At 39.9% G+C, this 21,865-nt stretch overlaps 1 protein-coding gene across 1 annotated transcript in view; it reads left to right on the top strand.

Annotated features, from left to right (window-relative positions):
- LOC126355995 (glycine receptor subunit alpha-2-like) overlaps positions 1 to 21,865 on the top strand; it is a 651,703-nt gene that overhangs the window by 558,753 nt on the left and 71,085 nt on the right. The window contains exons 6-9 of the mRNA XM_050006618.1: positions 3,755 to 3,837; positions 5,431 to 5,565; positions 14,202 to 14,393; positions 18,952 to 19,020. Of these exons, the coding sequence (XP_049862575.1) occupies positions 3,755 to 3,837; positions 5,431 to 5,565; positions 14,202 to 14,393; positions 18,952 to 19,020 (479 nt within the window). The remainder of the gene's footprint in view (positions 1 to 3,754; positions 3,838 to 5,430; positions 5,566 to 14,201; positions 14,394 to 18,951; positions 19,021 to 21,865) is intronic.

The following is a 21,865-nucleotide window of genomic DNA, read 5'->3' as shown; positions in this document are numbered from 1 at the left end:
GTCAAGCCAAGGCTCGCTCCACAAATGAGCCACGTAGACAGTCAGCTTATCACACTGCCTATAGTAAGCAAAATTCATTTGCTGCACTAAAGATAGAGTCAGGTATTGCAGTCAAGTTTTCACGTGATAGCGCTGACAATACGCAAACTGTAAGTCCTCTAATTGCATGGCTGGTACTACATCTAACATCAAATATACATTAAAGAATTAGATATTTAGCTTGAAAAAATATATCAGCCACTTAATTATACGAAATGTTCTCCAAAGCTCACTCAGCAGTTAGTAAATGCACTGCTTAAACGATACTAACATGGGAATATTTTTGTTAAAAGATGTACGACATTTTCAAAAGTAACTTGAAAAATCATAGTTACAGTTTTAGATAAATACGAAAAAACTGGCCATGATTCCTCTACTGCGCTAATTATTATAAGCTCTTGTTGTCCATTTCTCCTTAAAATGTGCACCGACTATGATATATAGTCGCACTTAGCTCGATCCAACATGTTTTTACTGACAGAGGTAATAGCTTTGTTAATTACGGACTTACAACCATCGTAGTGTTTGACAACTGTCTGTAGCCACAGCCATTGTTACAGATTCGTAAAAACGAAATGTGGGGGAATGAAATTTTAAAAAATAAAGGAAGGCTAGATCTACATATCTGGCTGTAATTGATGACAGATTTGCAACTTTATCGTTTCTTTGACGCATAAATACATTATCATCCATTTCAATTCATGAAAATGTTTTGGAATTTCACGATACTTGTATTTACTCAATATATAACTCAGATTAATTAACTATTTATATCCTGCACTATTTTCTAGTGATATAAATTTTACATTTGTTGCTTTTATCTTCTTTGTTACGTTGATAAACAAGTATGTAAAACAGGAAGACAATTTTTACCTGTCTAATTTTAATATAATATAGTATGCAATTTAGGGAACGCTACGCATTGTTTAGAGCGAAACGTACATGTATATGAAATGGCCACATATTTTTGTGCTGAAATAAACCAGTTGAAAAAACTCCTAAAGAAACAGAGACTACTGCGTAATTCATGTAATATAAAGTAGAGGGCTTTAGATAAAGATATGATGAATGTAATGCGTTTGGCTGTTGACAGAGCAGATCGTGACGCTTTAGGAGATCACCGTAGCAGAATATTGTCAAAAAATGTATCACAAGACCCAAAGAAATTCTGCCTATATGTAAAGACTGTTAGTGGCCACAGAATTTTGTCCAGTCACTCACAGAAGGGTCAGAAACTGAAATTGAAGGCAGCAAAGGAAAATCACAAATGCTTGATTTCAATTTTAAATGTTCCTTTCATAAGATAATCCAGAAGTATTGCCCCATTAATTCTCATACCACTCAAACGATGAGCGAAATAAATGTCAGTGTCAGTGCAGTGACGTCGAGAAACAGCCGATATCGTCAAAATTTTTTTTTAAAAAAGCTCCGGCTCTATCAAATGGCACAATGAATATTCGGATGGGTTAGAACCTCTTTTAAGTATAATCCACCAAACATCTCTCAAACAAAAAACCACTCCTAGTATTAGAAAGAAAGCATTGGTCCCAAAACGTCTACAAGAAAGGTTGCAGAAGTGCTCAACAAAACTACCTTCCAGCATCCTAGACATTCATTTGTTGTAGAATCTTAGAACTCGTTGTGAGCTCAAATGAAAGGTATCTCAAATAGAATGACCTCCTCCATGTGTACTAATTGGGTTTCCGACTACATGTATCACGTGAAACACAGTTCTCACTTTTCACACTTTACAGCCTCAAAGCCATGGACCAAGGCAGATATGTGTGCAGTATTCCACGAGTTTCCAAAAGTATTTTAATCGGCATCATGTCTATGCTTCATTTGAAAACTCGTACGGGCTATCAAGCGTAATTTGTGATCTGATTGACGATTATTTTGATAGGGAGGACGTAGCAAGTTACGTTGGATGGAGAGTCGTTGAGAGATGTAGTGACAAAGATCAGTCTGCCGCAGGGAAGTGTTAGGACTTTTTGCGGTTTGTGCCTTATAGTATTAACCTTGTGCACAATGTTAAAATAACCTCCGACTTCATGCAGCCGATGCAGTTTCGATAATGATGTAATTTCTGAATGAAATTGTGTAAATATTCAGTCAAACTTTGATAAGATCTTAAGGGTATAAAAAATTGGCAGTTTGCTTCAGATGTTCAGAAATGTAGACTAGGGCTCTTCTCGAAAGGAGAAGACACACATTTAGAATGGGTCACCTGATACGTACATCTGTCTGTTTTGTTATGAAATGGAATGTTCATACAGTCTAAGAAGTAGGTAAAGCAGGTGGCATATTGCGATTCATTTTTAGATTACTAGGCAAATACAGTCTGTTTAAAAATTAATCGTACGATCCTTCCTAGAAAATTGGCCAAGAGTGGGATCCATATGGAATTGCACTAACAGAGGACAATGAAATATGAAGAGAAGTGTAGGGAGGTCTTGTTCGACACGTGAGAGAGTGCCATAAAACTGCTGAAAAAGAGGGCTGGCATCTTGTTAAAGACAGATGCGAACTATCCAGTCAAAACCTACTCAAGAAGTTTCTAGATTCAGTTTTAATGGTGAATCTGGGAGCAAATTACAGCCCTCTGCCTATCGTTCCCATATGGGTCTCGAAGACTGGAGACCTAGTACAGACTGCACAGAGGCATTTAAGCAATCGATCTTCCCACCATCCACGCATGAATGAAACAGGAGAAAGCCCTGATGACTGGTAAAATTGGGCGTCCCCTCTGCCATGCATTTGTTTTTGCAGGGGCAGGTGTAGATACACAGTGAAATATAATTTTCATCATTCTGTAAAAGACGGTGTATTTGAAAACTAGCTCACTTTCAAGTTAACAGAGTCTCAGCAGAAACTAGATGGGCCTTATTTGGATCACAGCCAAGATCTGTCACATTAAGGCCATGAGAATTTTATCAATACATTTGTAACATCTGGCAGGAGCACTGTTTATGTCAAAAATCTCGATCACAATTTCATCAACTCGCTCTACTTTTCGTATAACACAAGGAACATAATTTACTAAATTATTCAGCAGTTTTAGTCGCTCGCTGGACTATTACACAGGCAGAAAAAGTTAATGCCATCCAAACTAAAGAAAATAGTTCTCATCAAGATATATTAGCATTCATCTGCCATGATTTTACCTGTCGATCGCAGTCTACACAAATATGGTTCAATACGCTTTCGAATTACCGCACCTATTGTCACTGAAGGGTCCCAGAATACTCTTGACCCTCTGCACATAGTGCAATGCAGTTCGTACTAATTCGAGGGGTCATAACTTTTTTTATTCGATACCATCCAAAATGCTGCTTCACATCTGTGACTCCTTGATGTGCTTCAACATATTTGTATTCAGGGATTAGTGGATACATATAGTGTTTTGAGCTCGTGTGATTTTCTGCCTGTATCTCTGGTTCTTTTTGTATACATCACTGTAATTATTGTACCTTTGCTCGTGATGTACACGAAATATAAAGTAAAATATTCTTGCATGTGTGCATACAACCCTTGTATCATCCTTAATTTATTGAGTGTACTGTTGCAGAAAAAAGAGTTTTGTTTCCTGTTTAATAGCACTTTTATTACTAAATGTCTTTAACAAGAATAATTGTATGTAATTAAAAGTGATATGTCATACTTTAAATGTATTATTTCATTAAACAATTGGTACAAGCTTATCATATTGTTTCAGATTGAAGTTAACATTTTCCTGCATGATGGATCTCTCAAAGTTTCCACTAGACAGCCAAGTGTGCACGATGGAAGTTGCTAGCTGTAAGTACTATTCATGAGAGGAAATGTTGATGTAAGGGCATTAAGGTTCTTCCATTATTTTAAAAATATTCTTAGTAGTGTTCATGTACAAGAGACTCTGATTGTCACAAATAACACTGGCAAAAAGTAAACAAAAACCTATCATTACTGTACAATAATATAAACTAATTCTAAGTATATGTTGTTATCAACATACAGCATCTAAGGAAAACATACGATCCTTCAGTTTCTCCAGGCATAATAATTGACCAGTCACTTGATGTGTATACTGCCGGTTCATAGTATCAAGCTTGCACAATACTTATCTGAGTCCAATTCAAGCACAAATGCAGAAATACTGGGAATGCGTCGTTAGTCAGACCATCCGCACTCTTAGTAACCTTTTCATGGTTAAATTGGTTTGCATGCATTTGAGAAGTAAAACATCAAAAACTGCCTTCCTTCGTGATAGATTTTAAACAGTCACTACCAAACAAATTGTAAGCTGATCAATTTGGTAAAATGGGACATAAGTCCCAGGAACCTAACTAAATCCATGTATATGAGCCTAGGATTTTCAGAGATAATTTTTTTAATTTCAGGATTAGTTTATCACAACGGAAATTATGGAGAAAAGTATAACAAATCAGCACCGAAATACATTTATTCTCCTGGCAATGGAAGAAATGAAATATCGCACGCAAGTTTTCAACGTAGTATTTGAATATGACTTTGACATATAACATACCAATGTTTTTAACATTCTGCTAACTTTTATGGGGAATATAAATTCCACTACAAACAAATTAAGTACAAAGCAGCATAATCACTGAAGTGTATATGGATTTTCCAAAAGAATGTCACAGATGTTTAATCAAAAACAGCTACTTCAGATATTCTTGGAATGTGGAAGGTAGTGATTTGATGTATTACTCATGAAGCAGACACACTATGCATTCTTTAAACACACAGCAGCAAAATTGATAACAGTGAACTATCTATCCATCCAGTGGAACGTACTATTTTTCTCCAGGTTCAGAAAGCATATCGCTAGGCGCTATCACTAAACAGATCTGATATAGATGTCTCAAAGTTCAAAACAGCGTGTTATTTAGTGGACGCACGTATACCATCAGCTACGAAAGGGTTACTGGGACTGCGGCTATTTTCTCAGCATGTCATGACAATAAGCACTAGGTGTAATGATTAGAAAGGTTACTACGGCGGGCGTCGCCAGCCACAGTCTCCGACACGGTCAGAGCTTTGGCTGCTAACAGGTGCCCTCGGGTGCGGACTGCGTACCGAGGGACCAAAAGGCGCTGGCCATGTAAGTCGGCCGTATGTCCTCAGGACGTCAGTGTGTCAGCGCACCTATCTCGACAAGTCTTATCGACGAAGGCTATGAACCAGCAATACACTCCTGGATCGTTCCACAAACAAATACATAGTTTCAGTTTGTTCAATTACTTGTAACAAGTGTGGGATCGTATTTATATGAAATGCACTCAGTTACTTATATTTGTTCACTCCATTATCGTTATGTTAAGTTTAATGTAAATAAAAACAAATCATCTGCCACTGTTGCCGGCACAACACAAAATTTTCACTTTGCAGTTTCCAAAACCATAGAGGAGCTCAGCCTTGAATGGAAGACCCTAAATCCAGTAATCATGGGGAAAGGATTACGTATGCCGCAGTTCGAGATTGTGAAGATTGCAGCGTCCGATTGTCAGGAATCCTTTCAAATAGGTGAGTTGGGGTAGAACGAAAAATGAGTTACTTCGTACTCTAATACACCTAATAATAATAACCGACATTGAGATGTCGCTGAAACTTTTACAACGTTTGGATAATGCAAATGACAACCCCCTTTGGCACTTTTTATTTGTGAACTGATTTACTCTTTCGGCAATCATTCATGTCGATACATTCTGTTAATTAAATAATCTCAAGTTTTCTTTTTGTCTTTCATTAAATACTCATACAAAACACCTAGAGATAATGAATTAGCATTGGCTGTAGAAACTTTACCATAAAAAGTTCTCATTATAAAGGAAACCTCTGCGGGCAATTGCACCTTCACCTAGACAAATACGTAATAAATTGATAACAGAACAGAACAAGAAAAACATTGGCTCACGAACCAAATCACACAGGCACACTACATGTTCATACATTTCATCGTAATGCTCAAGGGGTTTAGACTCTGTAAAAAATTTTGTACCTATAATTTCTCTTTATTAATTGGTATTGTTGGTTCTCTCCGAAGACTAGTTTCATCAAGCACTCGCCCCTAGAATATCCTATCCAAGACTTTTCACCTCTGTACAACTCTTGCAACCAACATGCACTGCATCTTGGTTCCTGTAGACATGTGTTGTTTTCATTCTACAACTGCTATCTTTCACACTGTTCTCCATAACTAAATTGAACATCCCTTGTTGCCTCAGATATGTGTTCAGTTATCCGATTCCTTCTTTATCTCAGGTGGTTCCTTAAATTTAAGTTCTCCTCAGTTTGACTCGGTACCTCTTAATTTGTTATAAGATCTACCCAATCTACTTTGAAAAACTTACGTTATGTTCCAGTCTCTGTTGTGTATAGCTGTACTATCACTTGGTACAAGGCTACACTCCAGACAAATACTTTCAGAAAGCACGCCTACAAAATTAAATTAGATGTGAAATATTTACTTCATCAGATAAGTCTTCTTTCTGTATCTTTTCTATCGCGATTGTTGTCCGTTATTCCTCTGAAAGAAGAGAAAACTCATTTACTACTATTACTCCCTCGTTTTCTAATATTATTAACTCTGCATCGTCTGATGTAATTACAGTTCGGTACATTGCCTTCCTTTTACTTCTGCTGATCTTACACCATCTTTCCATGAACCAACCTATTTCAATTGATCTTCGAGCCCTTCGACTTCTCTGACATAATTATTGTCAGCAGTAAACTTTAAATTTTTTTTCACTGAATAATAATTTCTTTTCCAAATACGTCTTTGCTTTGTTTTACTGCTTCCTCGATGTACACATTAAAAATTATTCCATCATTTCACATCTTTTTACTCTCATAACTGCATTCTGTTTTCTGTATAAGTTGTAGAGAACCTTACCCTCTGTGTGTTTTATGCCTCCTATCACTGAATTGTATAAAAAATTTACTTTAATCGACCCTGATGAAAGCTAACTCTAAGTGTACAGTTTCTTGTAATTTAGGTTTGGCTTTCTTCAGAGTTTATTCAAAGTGGTTATGTAACTATTCCTTACTTTGATGTTCGATTTCTCCAGAACCTAAACTGATCTCTTCTGACTTCCACTAGTCTTTCCATTTCTCCGTATTATCCCAGTGCACTCAAGAAGTAGAATCATTTCATAGTTACTTGTCGCCGTACTGTAGTGTACAAAGTTTGTACTGAAAAGCAGCGGCTTGCACCAAGTTCGTTTGACGACTGCTTCCTTTCATATTTCTTTTTTCTTGATCTTTGGCCCATATCTTCAAAGGGTCGGCTCGGCATGTTAATTTATGGATTTGCCAATGTTAATTGTAGAGTGTGGCCTGTAACCCCTTTCATCTCCGCTACTGAATCGATACAGAAATTGATACATATAACGAAAGAATACTCTTGTGATATGTAATAGCAAATGTAAATCTCAGGGAACACATAATAACATTACAAACCAGCGAATAACAGCTGAATGTAAAATAAACCCTCAATGAAAAGAATATAGACCTGAACATTTTACTTCAACCGTGAAAGGAGATCATTGTCATCCATGCATAAAGAACTAGAAGGTACGAACAGACAAATTAAAAGTTAGAACTCATTAAAAATTTCTTATATGAAGAGGTGTAAGTGTCGTAGTGTCATATGTAGCGTGTATTTCATAACAAGGAGCCTTTTTACGAATATCAGAACCAAAACATGACAAATACAGCTAGAACATCAGTACATACGAAAGAACGTACGTCACATGCTATATGCAGTGAATATGATATGCTAACAAAGTGAATGTGTACAGAAAACATAATAACATTTCATCATATATCGTGTAGCAGTTAGACTGAACACAACTATCACACAGAAGAGGCAAAAAAATATACAGTTTCAGAACATAAATAAATATGGCAATGTAATATGATAAAGTCTGCCAAATATACGGAACTGTCTTTTAAGTAGATGTAACTACTAAATAGGTGATATTTTAAATTTTCAGAAGCTTACAGGAATATTCTGGTATTTATATAACATGATTCTATTTAAAGAAAAGGATGTATTAAGACAGATGCTTGACAATTTTGATCGATTCTACAATCATATGGATTGTGCCTACATTCTAGCATTGAGTGTGACGAAATTTATACAATGGACCATAAATACTACTAAATTCAGAAAAGGTGATTCAAGGACCAACTATCAGACTAAAGGAGAGGAGAGGGGGGATAAAATTAAGAAGGAGGATGACGAGGTGGAAAGAAAACTTACAGATAACAAAATATCTCAGAAAATATAAAACTCTGAATATGAGTGCATAAACGATAGAGGATTTCCGTTCACAAATGAATACGGTTATATCTTATGGAAGATATAATGGAAATAAGCCTAAAACTTGGCACACAAATGGATGTTATAAAGTTCTGAGAATTTTAAATATACAATGCGTAAATTAAATTAGATGTAAAAATCTAGTTCATCTATTTACAAAAACCATGTAAAGTTATGCATGATGGAACTATACCATGAAATGAATATAATGTACAAATGTAATGAAACAAGGTACAACAATAAATGTGTTGTGGTGCTGAAGTGTATAAGCCAAGGGTACTACTACCCTTACACGTTTATATAAATGGTGCATCACATGAGAACTTAATGCTACATTAATATAAAGTAGCCAAAATAGTTTAGATTAAAGTGGCGATGGGCCATGACAATTGTGGGAATAAGTATAAAACATCGAAGAAGTTTTCTAAGAAATTATTTTTCTTTTTCTTTATTATTATTATTATTATTATTATTGTTAACAGAAAAACCAATGACAGGAAATGCGTTCAAATCGAAACTTCCTTTTGGCCATTTTTCCTGCAGACAGCTGCCGATGCAGAAAGGCAGTATACTCGTATATCTCAACAAGGATTTTGAATAGTTCCCTCCATTTAAACAGATATAGCGTTTTATATTTTGATCTATGGAAATTGTAACGGAACTCATTATTTGTGTTGTGCCGTCAGTATCCATTATTCTCTGTCGCTGCATCAAGTGTGCCGAGTGAGCTGCGGGGCTTCTAAACTGTTTTTAGCTATCCACTGCTCATGAAATGTTCGACATCTACTAATCCTTTGTGATGTCCTACCCGTTCTCTGATATACATGGGATTATAATCGTCGGCATTTTACCTACGTTCACGAACCTTCTGTGACATCCGTAATATCTATAATGTGCTAAGAAACGATAGCGTTATGAGGGAGTTCAATCCTGCGAAATATTGGCTATAGGGATTTAGGGTGACATACTTTGCCGACATAGTTCCTGACACCTAACAATGAGGCGCTTTCAAGTACATTTTATAGATATTGTTTCACTTTCATTTCGCTACATCTCTTTGTACAACAGGCTGCCTGAAGATAGTGCAGTTTGTATTAAAAATTGTTAATTTCGCTAATCCGTTAACCTCGGTAGGTATGGGGGTTGCTGAACATCATTGTCTGTAGTAGCTGTTACCTACAGCCTGATGACTGTGCGAGCCCTCAAGCACTCTTTGTAAAGTTCTTAATGAAAGTTGACAGAAATAATGGCGGTGAGTGTGGAAGCTATATCTCTTAATCACGCAGGGCGCTGAGTGCAGGTAAAAACCTTGAACAACACAGTGGACCAAATACAGCGCTGCAGTTTTAAATGCTATAATCATTGAGGTTAGCAATAGCTAAAGAAAGATCACTGTAAACCCGAAATTTTTCATCATATGCGAATGCAAGAAGCTCAGCGTTCAGGACATAGCTAAGCAAGTAGTAGGTGGCCATTGGCATACATCCTAAGGTTCTCTTAGAGATTTTTTAGGAGGTAAGAGAATGAAACCATGAATTTCCCCATGGTCAGGAACCATTGTTGAAATAATGATTAAAGCAACACAGCTACTCTTGGCCTTTCAGGCAAATGCTTAATGAGAAATCCAAATTAGAAAAGGAGTGTCATTTACGTAAAATGTTGCTCGAATTGTTACTGGAAGATATCAGCAGCTGACAGCTTCAGCGCGAGTCACAGAGAGAGACACGGAGAGAGAGAGAGAGAGAGAGAGAGAGAGAGAGAGAGACAGGTAGGTAGAGGGATGATGTCTCTGTAAGTGAGGGAGAGTCGAGGAGAGAAATGGCATAGAAACGAAGCCCATTCTCAACCTATCTGACTATTTGCTACCATTAGCCCGTAGACGGGGATACTATTACAACAGATACGACTGAACCACATGAAACTTCATTTTCTCCCGACGTGAATGGTCAAATAAATTACGGGAATGCAGCCGGATGACGTCCTCGACAACGCCGATATTACTACAGGTGCGCACTCCGTCATTTCCAAGGCTCAAGGCAGGAATGCTACGAGAGAGCGCCGAGCAAAGCTATTTAAAGCATCAGGTTGCAGGGAATATGCAGAGACACAACACAGAAGCCGAAAAAGCTGGCGCCACCGTACTACTAAAGATTACCAACATTATAAGTTATTTACAGAGAACAGTAATTACCAGTGGCTGAGCAAGCAGGGTGAATTCTTGTCCTTCTGTTGTTTCACCAGGGAGAAAGCAGGCTTCTAAACAGAATTTAGACAAACGCCTCCGTCTTTATTGATAAAGTGATTTGCTAATTCTCTCTCAACTACATATTTAATAACCAATTGATAACATCAGCATTTCGTTCGAATGTCTCTGATATTTTATTAAGTTTTGATGTGATCTTTATCTTCACTCGCGTTACTCTGACTGATTCGTTACATCCAAGTGTTGATTTAACGAAGCTACAGCGGGTGGACGAATATATAAAAACACCCAAACACAGCAGATCACCATGCCTGATACACCAAGAGTTCTTATTATGGGGCATTCGCAAGTGTATATGTCCATTTTGTAAAATGAAGGAACCACGAACAGTTGTTTAATCTAAATTCCTTCATTGTGTACACCATCGGTTTAGGAAGACTTTACGGAAGACCTTAAAGCTTCATCATTTGGTGTAAAAAATTAAATCACCTAACCATCTGAGGTCATCCTCACTCCATGTAGTCATGGTTCCATGACAGTTGTGACAATTGGGGAAAGATGCTGTCAGTGTGCCAGATCTGACGATAAAACGTCGAGTTATGAAAGTTACGAAATGAACGACATGAACATGTCTCAAGATGGCAATATAGCCCAAATCGATCGTTCACAATAAAACTCTAAACTACTATTGCAGCAATTTGTATTTTATTACCTGTGGGTTCATTACATTGTAAACGTTCTTGACTAAAATTCTAAACTATTTATTGCACATTACGTGGTGAATGAATTTCGTTTTGTCGTAGTTCTTCGTACCAATTAGACGCTATAGTCAACGGATAAGAAAGCTGGCTTTAGCCTTTTAGTCTACGTTTTATATTGTGAGCGTCGCTTATATGAAGCGTACAAAGAATCAGCCAGTACATTACCGAGTTCGTCGGCACGGAATGATACTGAAATTCGGATTCTCCAATACCTGTGTTTTCGCGTTTGCTTTCGGTACACTTCATGTTCTAGTGTGTCATTCGATGTTCCATATAATGCGGCGTCTATGAATAGAATTGTTCTGTACTTTGAGCCTGAAGTGAATCCTCTTGCGCAGATTGTCCAAGCTTTAGATAAATATGTGTAGCTGTTTCACTTTGTGGGGCGTGTAATCCACATGTTATCCACTATCTGAATTGGCAGTACGGCCGTCACGCTGTCGACTGGTGTCTCAAATACAAGGCTACAACTTGCCTGTAGGTAAGTTAATCCCATTTGTTATAAGCCTTAGGAGATGATTTTCCTTGTATATTTTCGTCACTCCACGAATTCTGTATGAAACTTGTGTTCTGCGCATGAGTCACGTGGCAGTGTACCAGAGTTTTTGAAACTATCTCAGCTTTGCGTTCGTCCTTAGGTCTTCGTAGCTGAGTTCATTTAATGTTTTTCATTTTGTGCTCCTGCTGCGGCATGAACGAGATGGATGTAGCTTTAATTTAGACTTTTTACATTATCATAACTCGTTTCCTCTTCTGTAATAGCAGCATTTACAAATTCTAATGTTTTACTTCGGTGGAGTAGAAAGTAGTAAAATTTGAACTATATCCCACTTAATCGTCTCACGTCATGCGTTCTGATACAGCGAAAAATGGACGTCGCACAACGTCACTGGAACCGACTACTCACCTATATGACTTACGACATGCATATCCTTATTACTGATTTTCAAACATGCGCACTTTGAAAAATGGGTATATCTCATAAAATTACTTCACAATTTCGAATCAGGTTCATAAGTTATCGATTTGTGCACCAGTCCATTGTCAGTGTCCCACAACTGCAATGCACGACAGGGTGCTCAACCATCTCGGTGTGTGACGGTGAAATTGAATAATCGTGGCAGAATAATTTGTAAGTGTAATCATAGTAGGCATTGGGAGAGATAGCTGTGCACGGACGCTGTACAAGGCAGTACTGAGCTTTGTTTAATTCGTGCCCCCAGACAGAGTGGCCGCTGACGTGCGGCAGAGCTACCCAGTTGCCGCCTGCCGCAAAAGGAAAGCGCACTGCTATGGTAGCTGCGGTCGACCGGTGCGACGTGCGATTTATCAGTGTATGGTCGTCTCCATGCCCTAAATAAGATGCTGTGTCCTAACAGTTTAACGTTGACGGAAACAACTTATTTCCCTTTGGAATATGAAAGTTTGTGGTACATCTTCTATCTCTAAGTAAAGAAACACATCTGAAGTTTGGAGAGTGCATGTATAATGTTTCTGTGTGAAAGGCTTAACCAACGCCTAGAGAAATGTTTTGAGTGTGTGATGGAGCTATTCACATCCACTCAGTGAGAGAATTCAATAATCCAATAACCCACAAGATGTAATTTGTACGGAGGTAATTTTTCGTATTTATATCGAATTCTAAGTCGCCAGATGCTCACATTTACTATTTAACTGCACAGTCCTCTACTCTGTAACTAAGAACGATGAATTTCCTCTCAAGTATGTTAAGATATGGCACCATCTCTGTATTGGTTGGCACTACTGTATAAAAGCTAGTCTACAGATCTCTGACAGACTCGTTTCGGGAGAACAAAAGAGAGCGACAATCGTCTTGCAGCAGGTTCTTCTGAGTTTTAAAAAACAAAACTGCATAATTCCTGTAGAACTTGTTTATCAGTTGGCGATTCTTTCGTCGTGCACTCGTGATTTTTTTTTTAAGTATGAAGAAATTGATAAAAGTATTTGTACCCAGTAACAGGTCACGAGCTTCTATTATGAGTAAGAGCATTATAATAAATTTGGAGACGTTGAAAATAAATACGTTACCAAAAATGTCCTGAAAAGGAGAACTAATTTATAAGTAACGTTGGTGTTAACAAAGTCAGTATAACTCATCATTCTATGAAGGAAAAAGAAAGCCATTTTAATATCCAAACTAGTACTACTAGGAGATTTTATCAACAAGTCACAAGAGCTAATCATAATGCTATATTTCAGACTCAGTGATGTGCATCTGCACTTATCTCATTGAAAAATGCGGAAACGCTTCACTCTTTTCGAACTGTTATATTGGGGCAGTAACGTGATTGGCAAAAATATGTATTGCTGTTTTATGAACGTCTTCTTCATTTTCGCATACATAACATCTACTGTAAGCGAAATACTTGATGATGTTTATAAGGTAAGCAACTACTGGTAGACTGCAGAAAAATGTTGGAAGCAATAAAACAATAATTGTTATGTCACTGTTACGACTCTGTCCCACCTGAGGAAAGAGTGTAACTATTTCTGGAATAATTAGGAATATTATTTCTGGAATAATTAGGCTTTTGGGGTAGCTTCCTATGTGCAAAGTTTCTGAGTATTGTTGTTCTCATGGCGATATAGTGTGTGTGTCTGTATGTGTGTGTGTGTGTGTGTGTGTAAGAGAGAGAGAGAGGGAGAATGAGAAACAGATAGAGAGAGGGAGAGAGAGAGAGAGAGGGAGAGAGATAGAGATGGAGACGGAGAGGGAGACTATTTTATTTGGGATCCTGTGGACCCGATAATGACTTCCTTATTTACTATAATACTTGCAGACTGGCGAATCACAGAAACATGTGTGACGGTAAAGTTGTTATGTCGTGAGTTGTGTGTCCGCCCTGCGCAGGCAACTACAGCTGTCTGGTGGCGGAGTTCCACCTGTCGCGGTCGGTGGGCTACCACCTGGTGCAGAGCTACCTGCCCACCATGCTCATCGTCGTCATCTCGTGGGTCTCCTTCTGGATGGACGTGGACTCCGTGCCGGGCCGCACCACGCTTGGCGTCACCACGCTGCTCGCCGTCTCCTCGCAGTCCTCGGGTAACTACAAGGGGCTCACTCGCTCCTTACATGGAGCTAACTCTACTGTGCATTTTAATAGGGCGCTAGCAGTGTCTTGCACCTCTATAATCTGATTAAGTTTCGCCTGGTTTGACAACTCCTGCAGCATTTCTCACCAGTCGCTAAGCATTTTCAGTCGAAACTCTGAATCTTATAAGTTAATAACTTTACTCTCTTTTTATTTTTTTAATATTTTCCAATCTATATCAAACTGTTATGCCCAAATATATATGACAATATATGAATTCTCAACTCATGTACGAATGTCCAAGAGCAGTACGGAGCTTGCACGTAAACCCATAGCCAAACACTCTTTTAATAACTATTGAGAAGTCTTCAGAGAGAAATCACGCTACTGCCTCCCGTGTCTGCCTGCAGAGAGACTGTTCTTAATTAGGCTCTCTGGTACTTACATCTTCTCCAGGTAGACGACTTTAGTCGTCTGCGCCTGTCTCTCGAGCTCGTTAGTTCATGCTCCTGCGCAGACAGTATTTCGCTGTCTGCCTCAGGCTGCCTTGTAACTAGCGTCTTTCCTCCGCTTCTCGCTATTCTTCTGCTTTCGTCCTGAAATATCGCTTTTCGTTTCGAAAATCTTTTAATATTTGCCACTCACCCTGTTGTCACCTATCATATGGTATAAGTACATCCACCTGCGAGGGTCCTATTGTAAACTCTAACCTGAAGTAATAACAAACAAAATTTCCATTTCGTTATGGCTTTCAGTAGCCCCTGTTGCAGTTTTTTCTACCCGCACAATGCATCATACGTTCTTCGACGTAAATGTTCAAACATTTTTTTTCACCCCCAAAATTCTCCTCAATTTTACATCCATTTCCTACGCAGATTTTCCTGGACGTCTTATTACGTGTAGTGAATTATGGGACATGTACAAACACCAGTTATTAATTTCTGTGTCGGGCGGCAGTATTGTGAATATTGCAGTTATCGCAGTTACAAACATCAACGAAAAGTTTCGAAGTCTTGCGTTTCCTAAGAAAACGTAGGAGATGAGCTGGATAGGTGACCGTATTAAATTACATCGTGATAAGATGCCAGCAAACACCCTGAGGCAGACGTTTCTACCAATACCGAAGATGTAATAGGAGAAGTAGAAAAAATATTCAGTTACCCATTTTTGAGAGCTGGGGACAATAATAACAAAACAGAAGTACACGAAATTAGACAGTCCTGAGTTCATAAATAGAGAACTCTTCAAAACCATAGGACGTTCACTCAAACTGCGCTTTTTTTCACTTACCAGACACCTGCTGGCGTACAATTAGGTTACCGGCTACATGGTGAACAGCACCTGTTTCTTCTATAGTAAAGAAAGACGAAAGAAGTAAACCTATATACGACAGAGCTGTTACGAAACGTACAAACTGTACGGTGGTGTATAAACACCCGGTTCAAGCCATTAGCAGAGCCACTCTTGCAAGAAGAAGAGAATGATTTTCGAAACGGGAGAGTTTCCATTGACAATGTTTTTACCATGCAACAGTTAATACAGAAAACAAATCAATAACATTTTGTGACCTATATTTCATTTGTAGACGTAGAGAAGGAGGCTTTCTATGAGGAAGACAGGCATGAACTTCGGAATACCGTGGCTAAGCGGCGCTTCCCTCAACACATAATAGTGTGTACGGAAAGCTTATATAAGGGCACCTACTACAACCTCAATTTATCTGATTACAGTGGCGCAAATATAGTTATTAATGCGAAAGTAAGACAAGGCTGTGTATAATTACGCATGCGTTTTAACATTTTTGTGGATTATGTCGTACACAGATAGAAAAAGTAGGTGCCACCTGGAATTATGTTAGAAAGGACCATTCAAAATATGCTAGCACACGCTGAAGATGTACCGGTTATGCGACATACAGAACGTAATTATCAAAGAGCGATTTATTTAATACTTAAGGTTAGTGAGGGATTTAACTTCAAAACATCTATCTCAACATCAATAACCATTGAATTCCTGCGCATACAACCAGTAAGATGACTTGGACGACAGAATTTTAAAAGAGGGTGAACTTTTTAGTTATTTAGTCTGGAATATCGCCACTCTTACGATAGAGATATAAACAATTTGTAAGATGTCAATAATGTGCGAAACTGTTGGAACAACACTGAATACAGCGCGGATGGAAACACAGCAGAAGCTGTGGAAGATGATACAAGTGGCGGCTATTTTATATGGCAGTGAAACGTGGATATTAAGGCAGAAAGACGTAGCCTTAAACAAGCCACAAAAATTAAATTCCTTAGAGCACAACTAAAGCACACACCCCTAGATAAATTGAGACGTCCGAATAAAGAATCTTTTACAAATATTTCCAATACGGGATAAACTACACGATTGGAGAAACAAATGGGAAGAGCATTTAGAAACAATGGACAATTTATGAATTCAGAAGGAAACTTTGACAACGATTGTGATGGTGATGTTTATTGATGATGGATTATGATGACCTTGTCTGGCTGCTAGCATCATATGTGGACGCATGACAAAATACAGCGGTCAGGTATATGTGTATTACAGAGAATTAATAGATAACTCTGTGCATGCAATTTTATCAATACTTGCTCCGTGCTGGATTAAGTCACGGCCCTGGGGGTTTAGTGAAACCTACAACTCGGAGTGTCATATACGTTTCTACCTACTTACTCTGAAGCTCCAAAGAAATTGGTGTAGACATGTTTATTCAAATACAGTGAATTACAAGCAGGCAGAATACGACGCTGCGTCGGCAACGCCTATATAAAACAGTGTCTGGTGCAGTTGTTAGATCGGGTATGGCTGTTACTCTGGCAGTTTATCAAGACTTATGTGAGTTTGAATGTCACATAGTCAGCGAATAAGGGATGGAACAAAGCTTCTCAGAGGCAGCAATAAAGTGGGGATTTTCCCATACGGCCATTTCACGAGTGTACCTTGAATATCAGGAATCCGGTAAAACATAAAATCTCCGACATCGATGTGGCCGGAAAAGGAACGGGACCAACGACGAGTGAAGGGAATCGTCCAACGTGACAGAATTCCAACTCTCCCCTCAAATTACTGCACATTTATATGCTGGGCAATCAAAAAGTTTCAGCGTGCGAACCATTCAACGACCCATCATCGGTATGGAATTTCGGAGCCGAAGGCTCACTCGTGTACCCGTGGTGACTGCACGACACAAAGCTTTACTCCTCGTCTCGGCCCGTCGATACCGACAGTGGGCGGTTGATGACTGGTAACATGTTGCCTGATCGAACGAGTCTCGTTTCCAATTATATCGAGAGGATGTACGTGCTCGGGCATGGAGACAGCTTCGTCAACACATGGACCCTGCATGTCAACATGGGACTGTTAAAACTGATGGAGGCTCTGTATTGGTGTAGGGCGTGCGCAACTAGAGTGATATGGGACCCCCGATACCTATAGAAACGCCTCTGACAGCTTACACGTACGTCCCTTGTGCATTCCGATGGACTTGGGCAATTCGAGCAGGACAATGCGACACCCCATACGTCCAAAATTGCTACAGAGTGACTCCAGGAACACTGTACTGAGTTTAAACGCATCTGCTAGCCACCAGACTTCCCAGACATTACTGAGCATATCTGGGATGCCTTACAGCGTGCTTTTCAGAAGAGATATCCACTACCCCCAACTCTTATGTGTTTATGGACAGCCCTGCTGGATTCATGGTGTCAGTTCCCTCCAGCACTGCTTCAGACGTTACTCGAGTCCATGCTACGCAGTGTTTAGGCACTTCTGCGTGCTTGTTTGGGGTATTATTACACTATATTAGGCAAATGTATCAGTTTCTTTGGCTCTTCAGTATATCTTCAGTAGCAAATGATGACATGATTCTGATTTAATACCGGTATCGTGTTCCTCAGATCCCTTGTTATTTAAAAATGAAAGCTACCACACGGGAAACCAATTTTCCCGATCTTCCAGCCAAGTCAAAACGTTAAATATATACGAGTTTTCAGAAGAGTGCTCCTTATTATCAAATGATGACTTTCATTTGCTTGCTGCCTCTGCCTTTATACGGCTGTGTTACCATGTAGACGAAATGAAAATATTACACTATTTGGCACTAGACAAGGCACATGTGACAATAGCACTGCATTATGAGAGATGAAACTGCAAGCTTAAGGCAGTCACCACTTACCAATGTCACAGGAGAACGCTTCAAAATATGAATATCTGATCACTCCAAGCGGCTGGAATTTCGAGAAAATGTTACTGATTTACATCGCCAGTAGATCAGGTATTCGTACAGAAGTCTATACGGTTTCCATTTTCTGAGGGAGACACTCCTGCTGGTTGCTGATATGATCCATCGTGAAGGAGAATGCACCATTCTTTATATTCGATCCTCTGATTATAGAAATTTGACCTTCTGCATATTTGTTGAGAGGCTTTACTTGTGGTCCAGTGCCCTATTGTGTAGTGCTGGGGTACACTGATGTTTTGCAGCCGGCGGTCGGGTGTGTGGTCCAGCTCCGCTAGAGCAGTGCTCTCGGCATGTTGTAGGCATCCAGAGCGGGCTGCCGCAGGTCAGCTACGTGAAGGCCATCGACGTCTGGATGGGCACCTGCACCGGTGAGTGGCCGAGGCCGCGCTGCCGCGCCCCCGCGGCGCCCTTCCGCACACCTCCTCATGCTTGCACCAGCCAACACCAGAACCACTGCGGGACGCCACAGCCAAGGTCGTAGTTGCACATGCCATGCACTGCACAGCTCAGCCTCGCGCCGGGCAGGCTGATGAGATATAGCGGTATTCCTCCCATACACTGTTCAATGACGTTACTATGTAAAGTTAAAAGGTATTGGCTGCCTTGGTTAACTTGCACGCTACATTTTATAACTGATTCCTTATACTGAAATAAAGTTTTCGACAAACGGTAATATTCAGATGGGCAAGTTCTTTGAGTATTCACTTCTTTCTTTTCTGAAAAGCAACAGCAATTCCTTAAAGAACACGTGCATCTGAAAAAATCATATGGTATTCCTCAGATTTTCAACACATTCCAGATCTTACTGGAAAATATCTTATGAACTCGGGGTATGATCTGAAACGGAAGATGAAATGTAACGTGTGCAATTGTCTCATCTGTAATATGACGCCACACATAAGAAAGAGCTGTGTCAGCTCATTCACGACCCGTTACCTCCTTGCCACACTGCTTGTGGCACTAATGTGCTTAAGTGTTAGAATTAGCATGATGTGACGATTATATGGTGTACCTACAATCAAAAAGGGCAGTGTTAATATTCCTAACCGATGTGAATATTTACAATCGAATACATTTTAGAATAAGAATAAAATAAAAAGAATTGTAAATATATGTAGAATTTACCTAAGAAGTTGCACCCGCAACCTGTATTATTTACTCAGTACCACATATCAGATACTGTGTTTCACAGTTGCTCAAATGGCTCTAAGCACTATGGGACCTAACATCTGGGGTCATCAGTCCCCTAGACTTAGAACGACTCAAACCTAACTAACCTAAGGACATCACACACATCCATGCCCGAGGCTGGATTCGAACCTGCGGTCGTAACCGCAGCGCGTTTCCGGACTGAAGCGCCTAGAATCGCTCAGCCACAGCGACTGGCTTTCACAGTTGCAGTCATTATTTTAAACTGGCATATGTTGGAGTTAAAAACACTAAATATAAACGGCATGCTCTAGTAAAATTGTTAAATGTGGCGAGGGGGTTGAAAACGTACAAAGAAGGCAATCCAGGGGAGAGGATCATGTAGTAGATGGGATGCTATGGCTTTAAAAACAGAGGGTCATCTACTAAAATTACAAAATGTCTGTTACGTAATAAACCTACACAAGGCCACATGGACATGCTTCCGATCAACTCCTTTATACAGTGCGAGTTGTCAATGCCCAAGACACACAGATCGCCATTTGGTATTGACGTGCTCTAAAACAAATGATTATCTATCATTGTTCTGTTTCACTACCTTTGATAACTAACGCATGGAAAATTTGCCATCAAATTGTTATTACCACGATTGTCATAATACCTGGGAACGTAGACTTTGTCGGTAAATTTTCGATGTTGAAGTCTTCCCGGGTTATCAGGTGAGGCAAGGCGACATACTCCGGCAACGTTTCGACACATTTCTTACTTGTCATCTTCAGGCGTGTCTTACTCTTGCCCAGTTAATATCTTTACAGTCTCTGGACTGTAAGCTTCTCTGTCTCGTCTGCAGAGGCTGGACCAACAGCACAATTCTGGAAGGGGTGTTGCGCATGGTGGTAGGGGCAGTCGCGGCCGGTAGTGTTGGTGGGAGCGTGTTGGAGGGTCCTGGAGTCGTGTCCTGTTGCTGTCCGTCCATTCTACTTGCTGCCTTTGCAGCTAGCGCAACGCCAGGACCCTGAAAGGCCAGGAACCTCCAACACGCTGACATCTGCTCCCGATATCCCCCTCCTCCCCCCCCCCCCCCCAATGCGACGTAGCACCGTCCGCGATTCTCCCTGCCACCTTTCACGACACCCCATGCGGAAGCACGCCGTTGGTCTAACCGTTGCAGAGGAGCCTACAGTCCAGCGTCTATAAAGACACGTACCGGATATGAACCTGAAACTTCTCCTAATGATGATAGTTAGGAAACTTGTAGTAATGCTGCATAACGACCCCTTGACTCGGCTGACAACGCAAAAAGACTTCATCATCGAAATATGCCCGCACTCCCATATAGCTATCCTGTATGGAATGCTACAGGAATTTCGAATGAAGAAGGCCAGTTTGCGTAGGCGACTGGCTTTCTGACAGTGTTCTCCGAACGAAGACGTGATGCCTCTGATTGCTCACCTGTGGTGTCCTATCACAACGAAGAGCACAACACGCATTGCACAGCGTGCTATTTCGACACTGGTGCTGGGGCACATACGCATCACAAGGTTTTAACTAAATAAAATCGGAAGAACTCTCCTCTCCTGCCATCTACGACTGCCAGTGAGTCAATTGCACTGCATATGGGATTGGGGTAGGTGGTGACACTCCGCTTCCAATGAAATCTGCAAGTGCAAAGCTACCTTGAAACAACACAAAAAGTTGCACCGACTTCTGATGACATGCATGCGAAGTATAGACACCAAGGATTCGAGGACCATGATGAATTTGACTGTAAAAGAGCTTGACGAGACGATAACGTCCGTGCTGTCAACAGGATTAAATGTTTTACCTAAACGATAGGTCACCAGCAGCGTGGAGCATGTCATTCAGTGGCTTCCCTCCGAGACCGACGAAGAGGCAAGTAGGGAGACCTGCGTGGCTATTGACAAACAAAAAAATAATGATAACAGACATGTCCACGGCAGAACGCGTAGACGAAGATACAATCGTCCTAGCAGCTGACAAAGTAAATGCGACGGTGTAGCTACGAAGAGTTGAGTACTCGTAGAAGATTGAGATGCTGTTGTA

This window comes from Schistocerca gregaria, chromosome 3 (assembly GCF_023897955.1).
Source record: "Schistocerca gregaria isolate iqSchGreg1 chromosome 3, iqSchGreg1.2, whole genome shotgun sequence".
Lineage (NCBI taxonomy): Eukaryota > Metazoa > Arthropoda > Insecta > Orthoptera > Acrididae > Schistocerca > Schistocerca gregaria.
This window is presented reverse-complemented; position numbering and strand designations above follow the sequence as displayed.